The sequence below is a fragment of the Xenopus tropicalis genome, chromosome 6 (genome assembly GCF_000004195.4).
Source record: "Xenopus tropicalis strain Nigerian chromosome 6, UCB_Xtro_10.0, whole genome shotgun sequence".
Lineage (NCBI taxonomy): Eukaryota > Metazoa > Chordata > Amphibia > Anura > Pipidae > Xenopus > Xenopus tropicalis.
Window position 1 is genome coordinate 65,751,137 of NC_030682.2, and position 19,918 is coordinate 65,771,054.

A 19,918-nucleotide genomic window follows, 5' to 3' on the forward strand; every position below is an offset into this window, starting at 1 on the left:
AAAAAAAAACCAGAAAAATTAATGACAATGATAATTTAGATAATTTTTAATTATTTAGTTTTTATTTCAACACCCTATAAAAACATTTGTTTAAGAGTAAATGGCAAAATCCTTATGTGAGGAGCATTTTCTTACCAATACAAATAATTTTACCAAATAAATTTGTCCCAAAGTTAAATTAGTCTTCCATATACATAGCCAACAAAATGAAGGGAGCTAATCTTAATCTAAGACATTCAATACATTTCTATGTTCCCCATAAAAAATGTAACATAAAGCTTATACAAATGTGGTCTACTAGCTAGCTACTAAAGCTAAAAAAAGGTGAAAAATCTAATTTGCCACTACAACAATTACCAGACTAGATTAGGTGCATAACAAGCTAAGGACCTACACAGCCTTACATGGGATCTCAGCACACAACAGTAATGTAAATAACTTGTAACTGCAGGGCCGGAACTATGGGTAGGCAGAAATAGCACCTGCCTAGGGCACAAAGATACGGGGCAGGTAGTTCTCCTGCTTACCCAGAATCCATGCAATGACAAGTAGTGGAGGTATGGGGGGGGGGGGGGGGGGTGTGCAGGGCAAGGTGGCTGACCAGGTTGCCTAGGGTACCTGGTCGGCTGGCCCTGTCCATGAGTCCTGGGGAACTTGGGCCCACAAGAGGACCTCAAAGGAACCCGCCTTCACTGACCATCCCCATAGTGTTCAAGGCACAAATCAGTAGCTAACTCTTTGCAAATGATTTGGGGCATTGGAGCCAACAGGGACACCTCCCAATTCCTTGGTGGCCCAGTCCGCCCCCTGGTAATGAATGTGTCCTATACATACCATGGATCAAATGCCAATGTGCAGTGTGTATTCTGTTAAAGTGCATTTTGGGTTTTTCAATTTTTCTAAAATTAAAGCTTTGTCTCTGGTTTCTGTCTAGCAGCATGGCTATCCAGGTACAGACTGAACTGTTACAATTTGCTATATTAGCTCATACATTTCTCAGTAGCATCTGTGGAATGTTAGCAACTATTGTATCACTTATAACAGCTGACTTTAATAACTCAGGAAATATACTCCGTAGGGATAATGTTAAAAAAATATATCAGTTAATGTATCAGCTAATGTATCAGAGATGAGATGGTAAAAATGAAACTTTACAAACTGCATGCTAATATAAGTAGTAGAATGGGACAGAGCCATATTGCAGACATTGCAGATACTATGTGCAGGAATACCTTAAATAGCTCTTCAGGGTTTTTTGTTTTTTTTTATCAGAAAATGTCTGGAGAATTTAAATCGAAGTCTTAAAATGGATATACTTTATTCATTGATCCTTATCTCCAAATGCAATATTTTAACATTCCCAAATTTCTTTCTCTAAAAATATAGAATATCTAAAGCTAGGTTTCAAGCTTTGCTTCTCCTATAATGGCTTCTTCAACTTTCCTGAACTTATTACGTTCAGTTGCAAGCTCCCAATACTTGAGGTAAAGCCACATTAGTCTACCATTTCTACGTTTATTGGTGTTTGTAAAAGAAGCACAGTGAGTATCATGTTTAAAGATGTCGACCAATCCAGCTTCCATGCCTAATTCAACTGCAATTGGATCAGTAACAGCTTTGATAATCAAATTTTTCTCCATTTCTAATCGTTCCTTTCTAGATATTACCAGGCTACAATATATGTTCTGCCTCTCCTTGAGTCCCTCCTCAAATTCCTTCAGCAGACTGGTGGCCTTTTTTTGCCATTCTTCTTCTTTTAAGATGTAGCTTCTATATAAAGTTCCTGCTGCGCCCGATTTCTGAACAGCTTGTTTTTCGAGAAAAAGCTCCTCTCGCTCTTGCTCAAGTTGTTTCCTTTCCTCTACAAGTTTCTGCCCCTGGGAAATGATGGCCCTACGATAACTGAGAGTTCTATTTTTCTCCTTTTCTAGCTCAATTTCCAAGTGAGCAATTGTACGACGGCTTTCTGTGATAGTATCTCGATATTTTGCTTCAAGATCTTTCTGAGCACTTTCCAGTTTCTTGCTGCACTCTGATTTTGTTTCTGAAATTTCTTTCTCTGATTCCTTTGACCAGATCCAACCTGGTTTAAAATAAGATATACAAAAATTAAGTAAAATATAAATTGTAATACAGTAGAGCCTGTTTTAGGTTTGCTGATATTTTCCTGCAATTTACACAATTGTCTAAGTTTCCAAAAACCCATCATCTAACAGTGTAAGATTTCTACCTCAACCACTTTTTGTACCTATTTGATTTTGCACTTGGTAATAAAAAAAAAAAGATCCACCTGGGGAGTTTAAACATTTCAATTCCAGGGGAATAAGTGGTACCACTTAGACAGGGCCACCAGGGGGCAATGTGACAGCTCCCAAAAGTCAAAAAGACAGGAGAAGATTAGTATAAAGTATTCATTTATCCAGTTTTAAACTAAATACTATTCACTTAAAATTATTTGGCAAGGAAATAAATGATTGCCCAAGACCAGTGCTGTCCAACTGGCGGCCCGCGGGCCGCATGCGGCCCGCGACCCCCCTCTGTGTGGCCCCCCACCTGTCTGGCTGCTTTGATGGCTTACTCTTGTGTAAGCTTTAAATGGTATCAGTACTGTGATTAACTGGCCCCCCTGCATGGTTCTCACCTCAGATTCAGGCTGTAATCAGGCTGTATTGTTTAAATATGTAATCCCCTGTGTTGTTCACACCTTTTAATCTCTGCATTGTTCACCCCCTGCAGTGTTCACACCTCAGGCTCAGGCTGTAATCACCCCCATTGTTCACTTCTTCACACCTCAGGAGCAGTAGAAACCCACAAATAATCCCTGCACACTACAAAAAGAACATATACTGAGGTGCTACTGCAATTAAAAAGTTTTTTAATATATAGTTATTGTGCAGACTGTAGGAGCAGTGCCAGCATTGTGTCACTGTAGGCTGCCTGTGTGTGCCATACACACAGGCATCATAGGGCAAGCAGAGTATGGCACACACAGGCAGGGTAGGGAAGGCAGAGTATGGCACACACAGGCAGAGTATGACACACACAGGCCAAGTATGGCACAAACCAGCCAAGTATGGCACACAGGCAGGGTAGGGAAGGCAGAGTATGGCATACACAGGCAGGGTAGGGAAGGCAGAGTATGGCACACACAGGCAGGGTAGGGAAGGCAGAGTATGGCACACAGAGGCAGGGTAGGGAAGGCAGAGTATGGCACACACAGGCTGGGTAGGGAAGGCAGAGTATGGCACACAGGCAGGGTAGGGCAGGCAGAGTATGGCAGGTTTTTGCTGTACTACAACCATTAATATGGGTATGGTCATGTGAAAACATGGGTGTGGTTTCAAGTGGGTGCGGTTTCAAAAAGGGGAGTGGTCCAAACTGGCTTCCATTATCGGCCCTCCACCACGTAGGTCGGAAAAATTCCGGCCCTCGGTACAACAGAAGTTGGACAGCACTGCCCTAGACCATGAATAAACAAGTAGTAATATAATTAGTAGGCATTCTCACACATGAAATGCTTATATGGAGCACAAAACAATTATAGAAAGGTACTTCAGTGCTCTATGGTCCCTGAGCTCATCCCATCCAATGTGTTTCGAGCCACTAGTGGCTTAATCAGTTGAGGTTTGGTATCCCAGGGAGTTTCCCTTTTTATATAGAACAACAATAAAAAACATCTCCTAGGGCTAACGCATTACATCTCTCAAGAGCGGATTTGGCTGCCTTTCTTTAAAGGAACAGTAACACCAAAAAATTAAAGAGTTTTAAAGTAAATGAAATATAATGTACTGTTGCCCTGCACTGGTTAAAGTTGTGTGTTTGCTACAGTAACTCTACTATAGTTTATATAAATAAGCTGGTGTGTAGCCATGGGGGCAGCCATTCAAGCTGGAAAAAAGGAGAAAAGGCACAGGTTACATAGCAGATAACGGATAAGCTCTGTAGAATACAATAGTGGTTTATCTGTTATCTGCTAAGTGCCTGTGCCTTTTCTGCTTTGAATGGCTGCCCCCATGGATACACAGCTGCATTCTTTATATAAACCATAGTAGTGTTTCTGAGGCAAACACCCCAGTTGTACCAGTGCAGAGAAGCAGTACATTATATTGGAATTTCTTTTATACACTTGAATTTTTTGGTGTTACTGTTCCTTTAACCCTTTAGCCGATATTACAACTTGTCCACATACTAACCACAGTGTATATCAGTGCAAAAATACATAAAACATACAAAAGAATACAAAAATTACATCTTTGGACCTTCATTCACACACATGTTGTGTAACGAATTACACTGGATAGAACCCATTCAGGATTACAAAAGTCGGATACAGTGCAGACACACAGCCTTTCCTTTTCACAAACAGAGTGTAATATTTAGGATGGCATCATGTCTCTGTACCATATCCACCATGTATTGGACATGAGACATTTATGCATAACTTTAATATAATGATTTAGCAAAATACAAAATGTGGGGTATTGTTAAAATTAAATTTGATCATTGGAGGTCAGCAGGGAACTAAGTTTAGTAATTAAATCTCACCTATGGTGCTGGCTGTGTCTCTGTGTGCTGTACTGTTTACATTAATTACAGTGTATGTGTGTGCAGTATATAAAGGGGGAAATGAAATATTGGCTTTTGAAAGCGGTGACTGGGAAAATAAGTATATGCTATGCAATTCAAAAGGACATGAAGGCAAGAGAAGCAGGTTTAATACATATATCCCCATATGTAATAAAAGGCACTACGTTTTCCCAGGAACAGTAACCCATGGCAAACTTAGAGTCTTTTGTTACATATAGGGCATAGAGTCCATGGAAATGCAGCACACTGGAAAACTTGATCAGTTGCTTCAAATTGACCTTATTGGCGCAAATATAAAGTAGACATCAGAGAAGCAACGTTTTGGGCCTTACTGGACCCTATAAATTTGAAGCATCAAGTTTTCTCGTGTGCATCTGTTTTCTGGAATCTACTGGATGGATGACATCTACTTTCGATTTTGTACATGCAAGTTTGTTGTGTCCATTGCTGCAGTCCTCTGGAAGAAACATGAAAGGTGGTCATATAGGAGTCCTTAGGGCTCATGTACATCCATAAATGCAGTTTTGGTACCCACACTTTCTCTGCAGTCAGTTGAGTGCAAAACCACTTTTATCAAAATGTACTTCTTCCACTTCCGTATAGCTGTGCTCAGCAATGGTCAGTCCTCCCTGACTTTTGTTACAAATCGAGTGCTGCTGCTTCAGTTGATGCAGGGAAACACCTCCTGACCAGGTAGTAGCTCCAGGGTTCCCATAACACCAAGCATCAATAGATGCAGCACATTTGTGCCTAAAGAGTCAGGTGGGGGACTGACTGCCTGTGACATCGCAAAGCCCTGCCCACCATATGCATATTCACTGCACTTTAAGTAGCTCTGCTGTGTTAGTGAAGTCTATCAGGGCCTGCGGCTCAGAGCCACATACTGAAGAGTCTAAACCAGAAGCTGGCAGAGCACAGTTTTCAAGCAGTTATGGACATATTCGAACCCAAAGGTATTAAAATAAAAGCACTTCTATTTTACATGGTTTAGTGCATTGTAAAAAATTATGGTATATATCCCCTTTCATTTATGTGGTGAACAAGATGTTTAAAAATTTCAAATTAAAGGATCACATTCAATATTATATCCTGCATTATACGTTGAAATCAGCATGGCTTTATGAAGGACAGATTGTATTAAACAAATGTTGATTTTTTTTCATAAACAAATTGATTTTTATGATAAAGTAAGTAGGGACTTGCACCGTGGGGCTGCAGAAGATGTGAAGTACTGCATAAACAACTGCTTGGTCTTAATATTGTTTGTAAACTGATGTAAAACTGGCTTTGGTACAGAGGCTGGTTGTCAATGGTACATTCCATACTTAAAGTAGGGTTCTTAGTGGGTTGCTACAGGGTTCTGTATTAGGTCCACTGTATGCAGGACAATTGATTTCATCCAGGATGTGGCATCTTTGCAACATTATCTGGACAAACCAGCACTCTGGGAGGTTAAGTGGCAAATAAGATTGTGTTTGGCACAGTTGCACAATGTGCCCTTTCCTAGCATTTGTATTTGGACATGATGTCTATGCACAATTGTATAGGAACAAGCTTGTTGAGTCCATTGATGCAGGCCACTGTGGAAACCCTGATGAGATTTCCACCTTCAAGACGGCAGTAGCCCCAGGATTCCCCTGTGTCAATGGGTGTACTTATGTACAGTTTTCTGAATGAGCAAACAGACACACTGTTCAACTATGCTGAAGTGCAAGTAGCAGTTGTAGATGCAAATACCTTTAATAAATGGTGTAAATTCATGCAACAACTGTAGCTGATTTTGCTGACTGCAACTGAACTTAGTGGTTTGAACAAGCCCTTAATTTAGGTAACATCTGAGATTCGCTCCTGCATTTGAGCAATGTGTTCTACAAGTGTCTTATGGGGTAGTCTTGCGTTTCCAAATTTCTTCATCCACATCCAGCAAACCTCTAAGGTGTCTACAACACAGTAACTTAAATGGTTGAGTACCCAGTTGAGGCATGTACATTCCTGGTTGAGAACAACAAAAATGGCAGCAAACAGTCCAAGTTTTTCTGACTTCCATTTACTACCTTTTTTAACATGTATTCAGGGTTTAATTAAATCTTTCCACTAAGCCATCAGTTCAAGGACAGTAAACTAACGTACTTAGCATAAGAGTATGGTACTTAAGAAGTGACTGAAGTCTTTGGTTACCATGGACATAAATAGTGTAATGTGGTCAGTCAAAAATTTTTTTTGGAATTTGGAAATGAAGCAATGCCCACCAATCAGGTTGTTGGGGTGCTGAAGCAATCATCTTGCTTGGTAGCCAGGCTCCATCCCCCCTACCCCCCTCATAGATTATTATTTTTATTTTTTTTAAATGTAGTATGTACAAAGAAATTTTCAATTCATAAATCATGATTTTGATGATACTTGACCAGAAAGGGCAAAAAAATACAATTCAAACTAATATACGAGACTGTGTAGTTCTACAGTAAAGGAGGGAGATATTTTCTTAATTTTAAACTTGGGTTATGTACTGATTTTGTGGGATTGTAAATCAGACCAAATAAAAACAAAGCAGATTTTCTTGGTCCAGTCAAGGCTGATTAGCAACATAGTTTTAGCAGAATCTGCTGAGCTATCAATAGTTTTTTTCTGCTGTAGGTGGGTTAAATGCAACAAATACTGTTTAATTTTTCCATCCAGGAAAACAGGACTTAAAAAGCCATGTAATGTTACACAGCTTTATGCTACACAATGCATTCATTCCATTCACTGGTCCCTATTTTAACACATTGACAGTGACATTAAATAAGACTCACGAAAAGCAGCCAGTCCAAGCATGGGAACCAACAGAGCATAATTCCATTTACTTCCTTCCCTTCCGTCTTCATTTGGATGGATATTCCATTGTGGTGGATCATTTAAGTTATTCATAGCTCTATATGTACAGAAAGACAAAAAGTTACAAAATCAAACAGAAAAGTAATTACAAAGTGAACTTAACCAAATTAATTGTTTCTGAAATGTCAAAACAGTTAGCAGTACAACTAAAGCTATATTTAAGCATGTGCATTACAAGTCCAGTCAGGTGATTAGAAATAATTCCTGCCTGTACAGCATAAAGTTAGTAATTTCTACTACTACAGTATGAGGCCCATTCATCAAAGTCCGAATGAGTACGAATGAGAAAAACTTTAGAACTTAAGCATATTTTCTACGATATTTTTGTTATATTACGCAACTTTTTTGTGCTTTGCTGCAGAGTGCCATTGAGTCCTATGGAAGGCTTCCAAAATCATGCACTGAAGGTTCAAAGTCAGAAAGGTTTTCATACCATTTACCATCGTTTGGATACGAAAATTTCATAAATTTCGGATCGCACCAAGATATTTTCGCACATCAGAAATTATCTCCGAATTTTTGCCAATCGTACTTTTAAACAAAATTTGGACTTTGATAAATGTGCCCCTAAGTGTCATATTACATAATTAGGCATAGTTTCCTTATTCAAGAGGATCCGCTAATTAGAAAATTTTGTACACTTTCACCTCACTGCAATTTACTTAAGAAACAGGAAGAAAATCATAGTATAAAAAGCATGTGTTGCTTGGATAGCTTCAGACCCCGGCTTCAGATAGTTGAATCTCTAACATTTGTGTGGGTGAGCATTTGGGGAACAGTGATCACAACATGGTCTCCTTTGAGATAATGCTGCAGAGACAGCGCTATAAGGGAGTAACTAATACGCTCAATTTTAGACGTGCAGACTTTGCCAGTATAAGGGCATCTCTGCAGTGTGTCAACTGGGAAAGGCTTTTCATGGGGTTAGACACAGAAGGAAAATGGAACATCTTTAAAACATTGCTTTGTAGGTATACACAACAGTATATCCCCCTTGTAAGCAAGGAGAGGCATCGCAAAGCAAAACCTTTATGGCTGAATAAAAGTGTTATTGTCGAGGTTGGTAAGAAAAAACGTGCTTTTAGGGCATTCAAGTTAGCTGGGACAGCAGAAACTTTCATCAGGTACAAGGAAGCAAATAAAGCATGCAAAAAAGCTATCAAGCAAGCTAAAATAGAAATGGAAAGGGATATTGCTGCTAGGAGTAAAAAGAATCCTAAATTATTTTTTAATTATGTGAATAGTAAAAAAATGAAGCAAGAAGGGGTGGGAACTTTATTATCACGGGGGGGTAAGTTGGTGGATGAGAACGGGGAAAAAGCTGAAATTTTGAACTCTTATTTTTCATCTGTCTATACATCTGAGGAGCCAGATAATGAAGGCTTCCCTTGTAATATGCCCAGTTCTAGTAATTTAGCTACTGGCGCATGGGTCACTCGGGAGGAAATTCAAAAGAGACTTGAACATGTAAAGGTAAACAAAGGTCCAGGGCCGGATGGGATTCATCCCAGGGTATTAAATGAGCTGAGCGCTGTGATTGCCAAACCTCTTCACTTAATTTTTCAGGATTCATTGAGGTCTGGCATGGTGCCAAGAGACTGGCGGATTGCTAATGTGGTGCCGTTATTTAAAAAGGGATCCCGTTCTCAGCCTGAAAACTATAGGCCTGTTAGTCTGACATCAGTAGTAGGAAAACTTTTGGAAGGGGTAATAAGGGATAGGGTACTTGAATACATTGCAGTTCACAATACTATTAGTTTGTGCCAGCATGGTTTTATGCGTAACAGATCTTGCCAGACTAATTTAGTCGCCTTTTATGAGGAGGTGAGCAGGAACCTCGATGCTGGAATGGCAGTTGATGTCATCTACTTGGACTTTGCTAAAGCGTTTGATACAGTACCTCACAGAAGGTTAATGATCAAATTAAGGAATATTGGCCTAGAACATAATATTTGTAATTGGATAGAGACAAATTTGGTCACAAGTTTACCAAATAATAAACTCTGGATTACAAATAAACCTACCCCAGGACACAAATGTTGCTCTTCAGTGTGCTACTGGGTTTTTTTGCTGTTGGATATTAACCTTTAGAGAAAAGACAGCTTCCTCCCTTGTACAACCCATACCAAACAACCAACAACAATCACTAATGACGGGAGATAATAACTTTGCCCACCACCCCGGTGACACCCATACGCCTCCCTAGAGAAATAACAGACCAAGTGATTTCAGGAATGTTTCTATTACTCTTTATCTATCTTTCCCTTTCTTTCCCTATACAGAAACAATACTCCACACTTTTGCCTATAGAACCCTACGATTGCAAAAACAATTATGAAACAATATTGCACAGTAACTGAACATAGGGTATCTAACAAATGTATAGAAAAGTGAATATTTAAACAACTGAATGCATCTTTTTTTAAATAAACAGTTGTTAAATAATTAGTAAACCAATCAACAAATTAGGGGGCAAGTGCATATAAAATAGCAAATGGTAAGGGCAGGCAGCAAGCAATACATAGTCCATTTAGCAAGCAAGAGGTCTTGGCAGCCGGCCAACAACATCAAGTCCATGTAGCAGGCCAGGGGTCAAACCAGAAAATCAGATGGTAAGGACAAGGCTAAGTGTAACTCACATTCAAGGGGTCGCAAGCCAGACTTGGATTTCCTAAGCTGGCCATACACGCACCGATGATATCGTACAATATTCGGTGTGTGTATGGCAAATCGGCAAGGTGACCAATATCGCAGAAGACTGCGGATATCGGTCAACTCGCCGATCAGGCAGGTTAAAAGATTTTGATTGGGCGCCACTGAAGGCGCCTGAGCAAAATCTACCTTCAGGGCTGAATCGGCAGATGGAGGTAGAAATTCTATTGTTTCTACCTCCATATCTGACGATTCAGCTCTGGACGTCTGTGGATGGTCGAACGAAAGATCGAAAATTGCCATGTGTGAGTGCTATTCTGATATCTACTGGGAGCTGCTATCTTGCTACCTTCTCATTATTCTGCTGATCGACTGCTGGGGGGAAAGGGAGGGGGGTGATATCACTTCAACTTACAGCTCAGCAGTAAAGTGTGACTGAAGTTTATCAGAGCACAGGTCACATGGCTGTGGCACCCTGGGAAATTAAGAATATGGCTAGCCCCATGTGAGATTTCAAAGTGAAATAAAAAAAAATCTGTTTGTGTTTTCGAAAAATGTATTTCAATGCAGGATCCTGCTGGAGAAGCTCTATTAACTGATGTCTTTTGAAAAAAAAAAACATGTTTTCCCATGACAGTATTCCTTTAAAAAGTTAGAAGTTGTTTTACTAGACTTGTAAAAAGCCAACAGACAAAGCTTTATGAACAACTGAACACCCAGTTGCAAACTTTCTATAAAGTCTCTTGGTTACAAAGTTGAAAGGCAATCTCCTTAGTTAAAGGCAAAGAGTTTAAAGGAGAAGGAAAAGCTAAGTCACTTGGGGGTGCCAAAATGTTAGGCACCCCCAAGTGACTTGAATCGCTTACCTTTTACCCTGGGCTGGTGCCCCTGTACGGAGAGAACAGCACCAGCCCGGGGTACCTGCAGCGCTTCTTCCTTCCTTCTTCGCCGCGCGCATGCGCAGTAGAGTGAAAAGCTGAACTTTAACAGAGAAGTCGGCTTTTTCACTCTACTGCGCATGCGCCTGACTCAAAGTCAAGGCTTAACGAAGGCGGAAGGAGGAAGCGCATCGCCCCTGGTGCCCCGGGCTGGTGCGGTTTTCTCCTAATAGGGGCACCAGCCCGGGGTACGAGGTAAGCGATTCAAGTCATTTGGTGGTGCTTAACATTTTAGCACCCCCAAGTGACTTAGCCTTTCCTTCCCCTTTAAGACCAAAGTCCAAAATATAGATAAAAATGAAATGTACCAGGTACATGTTTAGGAAACTTTAGTCATCCAGTGAATTAATTACTGAGATAGAGGGTGAGAAATCCAGAGGTGGCAGTCAAGTACGACTACAGGTGTTTAGCTGGCAGGTAGGTAGGAACCTAAATGTTTAGTAAGCCAGTACAGGGGCGCTGCTGCCATAAGGAGAGTTGAGAAATTCTTAAATCAAATTTCTGCTCTTTCGGTGCATAGAGCTATTGGTCTCTCTGCACTAGCGACGTGCCTCCCTCTCGGTTCCCTCTGACACAAAAAAACGGCGAGGGGGGCAGTATTCCCTAGGCCACCTCAGGGAGGCACTAGGGGCCGAAACGCCTCTGACCCCAATGTACATGTTACTTGCTGGATGAAGACTAATAGCCATATTTAGAAGAAATCATTTTACAATTAGTGAATTAAACAGCAGATTAGAAAAAGATGCAACCTGTGAGTTAATAGTCAAAAAAAATGTTGTATTATGAAAACTTGGAAAAAACAATGTGGTGGCAGAGCAGACTTTACAGAAAAGTCTCTGTTAATTAAATCACAGTAAGGTTCCAGAACAGGTCATCTGCTACGATCAAGAACCAGGATACAAGGGTCAGTAGCCAGGACAGATGGGTCACCAGGAAAACTGCTCAAAGCGGCAGGACCACAGATAACAACTGAACTCTCTTCAATATATTTATACAGTCCAATCCTTCTCCAAACACCTGCTGGTGTTTGGAGTACCTTAGCCAAGCAGATGAGATATACAAAGTAATTACCACTGCTCACCCTCTGCTCTGTTGAAGGATTAGGATGTTAAAAGAAATAAATATTAATAATTTAAATTTAAAATTTACAAGCTCCTATGGTAAGATCAGTGTGAAATTTCTGGATATAAGGATCTATATAGAGAGTGGTAAATTAGAGACAATCATTTATCGTAGGCCAACAGACTGTTATGGCTATGTACCATATAAGAGGGGCCATTATCGCAGGTGGTTAGATAATTACTAGGCCAGTTTTAAAGACTATGGAAAAATTGTAGTAAAATAGAAAACCATGAGTGAGCACTTGGCAAATGAATTAATAGAAAAAGGGTAGGTGGTAACTGAGGCAAAGGAGAAAGTGGTAAAAGGAGAGGGAAAGGTAAAAACTAAGTAATCTTTATCAGAAGGCTGTAAATACAGCAATAAGCACTCACAGAAAGTCCTCTGTCAAAAGAAACAGGATTTGTTGTCTCTTTGTTTTCCTGTGCCAGAGACACGCAGCTCTTTCCTCTCTCCTGCTCCCCCCTCCCTCAAGAATGCAAAGAACTCCCCCTCCTTAGGAATGTGAATCTGAGCCAATCAGCAGGAAGCTTCCTCATAGTCTTACTAACTGAGCATGTACACCGGTCCTGGTCTTGGTGCAGGAGTGAGGCATTATTGAACTTTCTTTACACAGCTCAGCGTTTTTTTTCCAATGATGCTTCTAAACATCTGAACGGGAGAAATATTGGAAGACTTAAGGGCACCATTGAGAGAACTGAAGGTATGCCTGCAGCTTGAGGTTAACTCTTTATTAGCCTTTCCTTCTCCTTTAAGATGGATAGGCTGGAATTATTGAGAAAAAGTGGTAACAAATAGAGAAAAGAACAACAAAAGATACCCTTTACAACTACCTATAATATTAAAGCTGATACATTGCAAGAATATTGAAAAAGCATTGGCATATACTAAAAAAAGACAAGGACCTAAGTAGTGTTATGTATATACTTTATACACATATATACACATTTAAAGACTGGGAACACAAGTGACTAAGGCTCTGCCTATCACCCACTAAGTATTGCAAACAGCTCACATCTTCAGCTGGAAAGTACTTACACCTTGCTTAAACTGGCAGCAGCATGGAAGGCTCAACACAACTATCTGCAATACACCTCCTAACAGTTAAAGGAGAAGGAAAGGCTAAGTCACTTGGGGGTGCCAAAATGTTAGGCACCCCCAAATGACTTTAATCGCTTACCTTGTACCCTGGGCTGGTGCCCCTGTTAGGAGAAAACAGCACCAGCCTGGGGTACCTGTAGCTAGCACTTGCTTCTTCCGTGGCGAAATCCCTGGGCTGGCGCATGTGCATTAGAGTGAAAGGCAACTTTTTTTTAAGTTCGGCTTTTCACTCTACTGCGCATGCGCAATGCTCTAACGTGGAAGAAGGAAACACTCGCAGCTACCCCGGGCTGGTGCTGTTCTCTCTTAACAGCCCGGAGTAAAAGGTAAGCGATTAACGTCACTTGGGGGTGCCTAACATTTTGGCCCCCCCGAAGAGACTTAGGCTTTCCTTCTCCTTTAAGCAGGTAGAGCCAGAAGGATGAAAAACAAAGCTTTAACCTTTCTCCTGGTAATGTTAATCATTTCACATTGCCGGCAACAATACAATCTTTTCCTGCCTTCTAACAGTAACCTTCTTTAAACAGCAGCGTGTGGGAGGTCTGGACTGCATGGGCGCCTGTAGTTTGTAGTTCTTGTTCCTAGTAATTAGCTCCTTCACTTATATCCCAGGTTGAGATAAGTAAAACTCAGATGACATGAGACAAAACCCCACCCTCCTGGAAATGAAATGCCTTCTGGCTATCCTTGATAAATAAGACTGCTATGTGTTTTTTTAATGCCAATAACCTTGATTTGGAGGTACCCATCGCTCACAACTAAGAACAACTCAATAACAACCACCAAGTAAAAGCCAAATGTAAACTATTTAGAGTGCAGATAAGCAACACACTCCCTGTAATTACTCAGATCAGGGATGAGATAGGGAAAACTCTCACTGACCCCTAGGATATCAACGCATGTTTCTCCTGCTTTTACAAGCTGTACTGAAGCAACAACTCCCCCTTCTAAATTTTCTCTCTCTAAGATTGATATTCCTAGATTTACACCTGCCTACAGAAACATCCTGATTGCCCCTATAACCTTATAGCAGGTTAAGTCAGCAATCTCCTTGTTCCCTAATTGCAACACTCTAAGTCTGGATGGCCTCTCACCTGAAATCTACAAGTGCCACACAGATTACCTAGCATCCAAACTGTTGGTGCTGTATAATACAGGCAAGACCTATGGTTCTCGGTGACAAAGGCCCAAATTATATTAATACCCAAGCCGGGAAAAGATATCCTGGACTAAAGCTCTTAGAGCCCTGTATCCCTGCTAACGACAGATATGACAATTTTAGCCAAAAACTAGCAGTAACTTTCACCAGTAATACTTACTGTCAAACACCTAGACCAAAAAGGCTTTATGCCTGGAAAGTTCACTGCCCTTAACGTACGCAGTCTTTAAGGCTGTATAAGCTAACTATGACCAAGCAGAGGACCAGGAATTGTGACATTAGGCGCAGCTATGGCTTTGATTTTGTCAAGTGGCCCTTCTTCTGGGCAGTTCTGGAACAAATAGGCTGTGTCCAGAATTTATATCTTGGGGCCAATGACTATACTCTTCTCCTAGGGCAAAACGGTTGCTACAATGGTCGGTTATCCAAGCCCTTCCCACTTCACAGAGGGACGAGGGAAGGGCATTCCAATATGGCTTGGCCATTGTGCTATAAGCAGCTAAATACTGTATATACTACAGTATAAATACAATTGTAGAAATCCAAAAAATAGGAAAACAGCTTCAGTAGGTTTGCTGCAAAACATTTATTATGGGTAGTAGTAACACTACATTTATTATGGGTAGCGGTAACACAAGGCGTGTAACCACTACCCATAATAAATGTTTTGCAGCAAACCTGCTGAAGCTTTTTTCCTATTTTTTGGATTTCTACTCTTAAGGTATCATTGTTGATACCATATTGTTTTTGTTGACCCTCTTTTCCACTTACAGAGCTAGTTTACTGTTTTTGTTTGAAAAAAATAATTTAAAAACATACACCCCACTGATGCCTCATTTAATGTAATTTTATTGATATTTATTTTGATTACTGAAACTTAGCAGTAGCTGCTGCATTTCCCACCCTAGGATTATACTCAAGTCAGTAAGTTTTTACAGTGTTCGTAGGTAAAATTAGGTACCTCGGCTTATATTCGGATTGACTTATACTTGATTATATACGGTACATCTAAATAACCAGACAGAGTTGGTGATATGGTTTTGTTTCTGAAGGATACCTCCCAGTCACTGGATCAAGTGCTTATGTCAATCACTGAGATGGGCCAGCACTTGGGGTCCCGCATAAACTGGAAAAAGTGCAGCATTTTCTATATCCAAGAGCACAGATCACCAATCAGACATTCTCTACTCTACTAGTTTGCTCATAATTTTACAAATCTGGCTATTCATATTCATATTTTAACTAAGAACATTCAACCCCTCGTAATTATGGATGCACCGAATCCAGGATTCGGTTTGGGATTCGGCCAAGATTCGACCTTCTTCAGCAGGATGAATCCGAATCCTTCAACTCATGTGACTTTTTGTCACTGAATATAGAAGTTGAAAATTTTCAGCCACGTGCACAGAACGCAGTTGTTTTTAACCCATAGGTCACTTAATTTGCATATGCAAATTTTTATTCAGATTAGGTTCGGTATTCGGACGAATCTTTCACAAAGGATTTGGGGTTCGGCCGAATCCTAAAATAGTGGATTTGGTGCATCCCTACTCATAATGTACATGAGAGATTAGATGCAAACCTAGGGGAAACTACCTTTGACAACACTGGTAGAATCTTGAGAAGATGGTACTACTCCCTAAAATTTTGGATACATTGGTATGCACTACCAATGTATTTCTGGCAGAAAAACGGTTTCAAACCCTAACTTTCCATTTTCTCACTCTGGTTTGGAAGGGAAATAGACTAGACTCAGGCTTGTTTTAATCCTACTGCAAAACCCCACCACTGCTAGGGGTTTGCCTCTTCATCGCTTTCTCTTTTACTATATCTCCTCAAAGCTGATGCAAATATTGCGCTGGTTCTATATGCACAGCCAAAATAGTGCAGAAAGTATGGGGTTCAGGGGTCAGGTACCTACTAGATATAGGTGTCATGAAAATGACCTAACAACCATATGCTCAAACACTGGAGAGAAACCTTGCAGCATTCTAGCACTTTATTTTTGTCCAATGACATCACACAGCAACAAATTCTTCTAAGGAAGTAAAATAGCAAAAAGGCAGTTCCAAAGTCCCAAAGTAAATCCACAGTCTGAAGAAAATAATGGCCGAAGAGTAACTGAAGCAGTTGATCCGAAGTGCAGAAATCCTTTCCTCTCTCTCTCTGAAGACTGACCTCCAAGCTCTCTTTGGGGCTCTTTTTATGTCCCCGTTGGCCTATCTTCCCAGCAAGCCCCTATTGTTTCTATGCAGGGGTGGGAGACGTATAGGTGCCAGGGTAACTGGATTATCTGCCTATTGTTTCCAATCAGGCTGGGGCAGACGTGTTGGAGCCTTTGGGTATCACTCCCTAATCTCATCAGAGAGAAATTAAATCAATTCCGACATTGTTAATCATAAACCCGTCACAATAGGGTTTACCATCCACTCAAAGGGTACCCTAAGGGCTGTGGCACACGGGGAGATTAGTCACCGCGCGACAAATCTCCCTTGGCGACTAATCTCCCCGAAATGCCATACGCGGCGCCGCAAGGCAACTTCGGCAAATCACCGCACTGCGTATGCCATCCCACCAGCGATTCACATTTTAGCCGGTGGGATGGCATTTCGGGAGGTCACACGCGACAAGGGAGATTTGTCCCACGGTGACTAATCTCCCCGTGTGCCACAGCGCTAAACCTACACAAACACCCATCTGGGATAAAGTCAGTAAACTGGTACCCCCACTCAATAGGGGTTAGCAAACACTATACACCACACTATACACCACTGTGGGAGAACAACTCCCTACCTGAATGTTGTACAATGTAGAACACTGTGGTCAAAATGAGAAAGGTATCTGGTGTTTGGGGTCAAGTACTTATTAAACCATTTCAGCAACTAAAATTGGGATAGAGCTCCCCAATCACTGCCTGTTTCACTAACTGCAACTAAGATACATTTTGTCAACAAAGTACCCTAATGATTATCCTATCCTTGAACTCAGATGCTATCCAGACTCTATAACATTCTCTTAAGACCTACATCCATCACATATACCAACTGCGCTAGAACAGCTTGAATGAGGCTCTTGAATTCTCTAGAAATGCTTAACCACATGTAAGGGAACATAATATTTAAAATTACTCACATAGAGTTTATCTAACCCCTTTTACACTCAGACACTTACATCAAAACAGAAATACTACTTGCTACAGTTGCCACACTGATCCGCCCCACTTTTACCATCTAATCATCCCTTATTAACTGTTGGAAGTGGTAACTCAATTTATCCCACACCCCAAAGTGTGCCTAGTGGCATTTGTAAAAGGCCTCTACCCTTATACATATGTGCGACCTGCAATGGTTAAGCCATACCTCCCAACATTTCATTAAGAGAAAGAGGGACAAAAATATGTGAAGCGGGTAGTGCGGCAATTTTTTTTGGCCACACCTGCTTTGTGACCATGCCACCACATGCCACACCCACTTTACATGCTGCAGATGTTCCAGTATAATAACTAAATAAAAAGAATAAAGGACATATTAACTTCAAAGGTGCCAGTATGACTACATTAAATTGATAAAGGGCATATTAACCCCAGACATGCTAGTAAAATTACTAAATGAAACTGATAAAGGGCATATCAACTTCAGACATGCCAACAGCATTTTCCAAAGTTATAAACAGGGCCAATTCCAGTGGTACATAAATCTATGTTATTTCCTTCCATTCTTAATCAGTTGAAAGCAAAACAATATTAATGTACCAATAGAATTTCTAGCCATATTAACAAGGCCAGGCTAAGGTTCCCAGACTTATACCTCTGTCTTCTTATTTTCCTGCATGCTGTGCTCTGCCAGAGTTTCCCAGGAGTGAGAGATATATGTTAGGGGTGGAAAGGTGAAACTGTCCAGCACACAAATAAAGACAGCAGCCTCTTCTGCCTGATAAAAGACAGAGCCCCCTCAGCCCCTGACTCAGTGAGCAGGAGCAAGGAGAGGAATGCGTGCCAACGCCGATAGTTGACAAATGCTCCTCCCAGGACAATTAAACATCAAGGTGAACCTGTGACCTTGAGGTAGCAGGGGAGATTCAAGAGTTAAAGGAGAAGGAAATGCAAAGTCACTTGGGGGTGCCAAAATGTTAGGCACCCCCAAGTGACTTTAATCGCTTACCTTGTGCCCCGGCTGGTGCCCCTGTTTGGAGAAAACAGCACCAGCCCGGGGTACCTGGAGCGCAGCGCTTTCTCCTTCCTGCTTCCCTTTCCGAAAATGCCAGCGGTCGGCACATGAGCAGTAGAGTGAAAAGGCGACTTTTCTGTTAAAGTTCGACTTTTCACTCTACTGCGCATGCGTGCGCAGGGAACCAGGAAGGAGGAAGCGATCGTTGCAGGTACCCCGGGCTGGTGCTGTTCTCTCCGAGCAGGGGCACCAGCCCGGGGTAAAAGGTAGGCGACTAAAGTCACTTGGGGGTGCCTAACATTTTGGCACCCCCAAGTGACTTTGCCTTTCTTTCTCCTTTAAGGGGGCGGGGGTTTTTTTTCCCCAGAGCAGAGCAGGCTCAGCAATCAATTAAATGGCAATGCTGAGAAGCGGGACATCTAACAATGAATCCGGGACAGTGGGCAGTGCTATAAATATCGGGACTGTCCCGCTGAAAGCTGCTTGATTGGACACAAAAACACATAATCAAAAGGCTTTCTGCACAGACCCCATATTCAGACAAAAATATGCTGTTGAGTAACAATTTTCCAACAAAGTTGGAAAATACAATTGTTTGCAATGGATTAAACTTATCCGTAGAAGAAAAGCATGTGTCTGTATTTGTTTTTTTGGATGAGACCATCTCCACTTTTTTGAGTCCTCTGCCTTATAGTCTGTAAATTATATGCTTATACGTGGAGCTCGGTGCTGTTGTCACTTATCATTGGTGGTGGAATTCATTTCACATGACTCACAAACTTGTTTATTGCAAAAATGTAATATCCCCACTGCAAAATATTAGACTAGAAGTTACCTTAGAATTCCAAGACCTGCATAAAAGCTCTAGTAACTGAATAGCTCAGTGACTTTCAATATCCTTGTATTTTAAGCCAGGGGGTACATATTCTAAATACATATAAATAAAATAAATATAGAATAAATATAAAATCTAATGTTTTAAAAAAGCACAGGATAACCGATTATCAACATTGTGTGGCTGTCAAAATTCCAGTTTCCCGTTTATGCACTCTTCTTTAGGTCTTTTTAAGATATTTCCTCCAGGTGGAAACAGATTGGTACCAGCAGGCATTCGGGTTCATAACACGACAGGAGAAATCTAGCAACCAAAGTGCAAGTTGATGAAGATCTCTAATATGTAAAGGCCCCGGTTTCCGAAAAGCCATATTTTGTAAACAAGTAATAAAAGACACACTCGTTATTGTCACAGCACTTTCGTGATATTAACATACCTATGTCGTTTCTACTGAATATTTTCTTCTCTTCCTTTAAATTTGTTACTG

At 40.9% G+C, this 19,918-nt stretch overlaps 1 protein-coding gene across 1 annotated transcript; it reads right to left on the reverse strand.

Annotated features, from left to right (window-relative positions):
• Positions 1-34: 34 nt before the first annotated feature.
• ccdc127 (coiled-coil domain containing 127) lies at positions 35-19,876 on the reverse strand. The gene is given in 3 exon segments (NM_001016568.2): positions 35-2,083; positions 7,380-7,498; positions 19,868-19,876. Coding segments are annotated over 2 exon segments (801 nt in total). The 5' UTR covers positions 7,495-7,498; positions 19,868-19,876; the 3' UTR covers positions 35-1,397.
• Between the last annotated feature and the right edge of the window lie 42 nt (positions 19,877-19,918).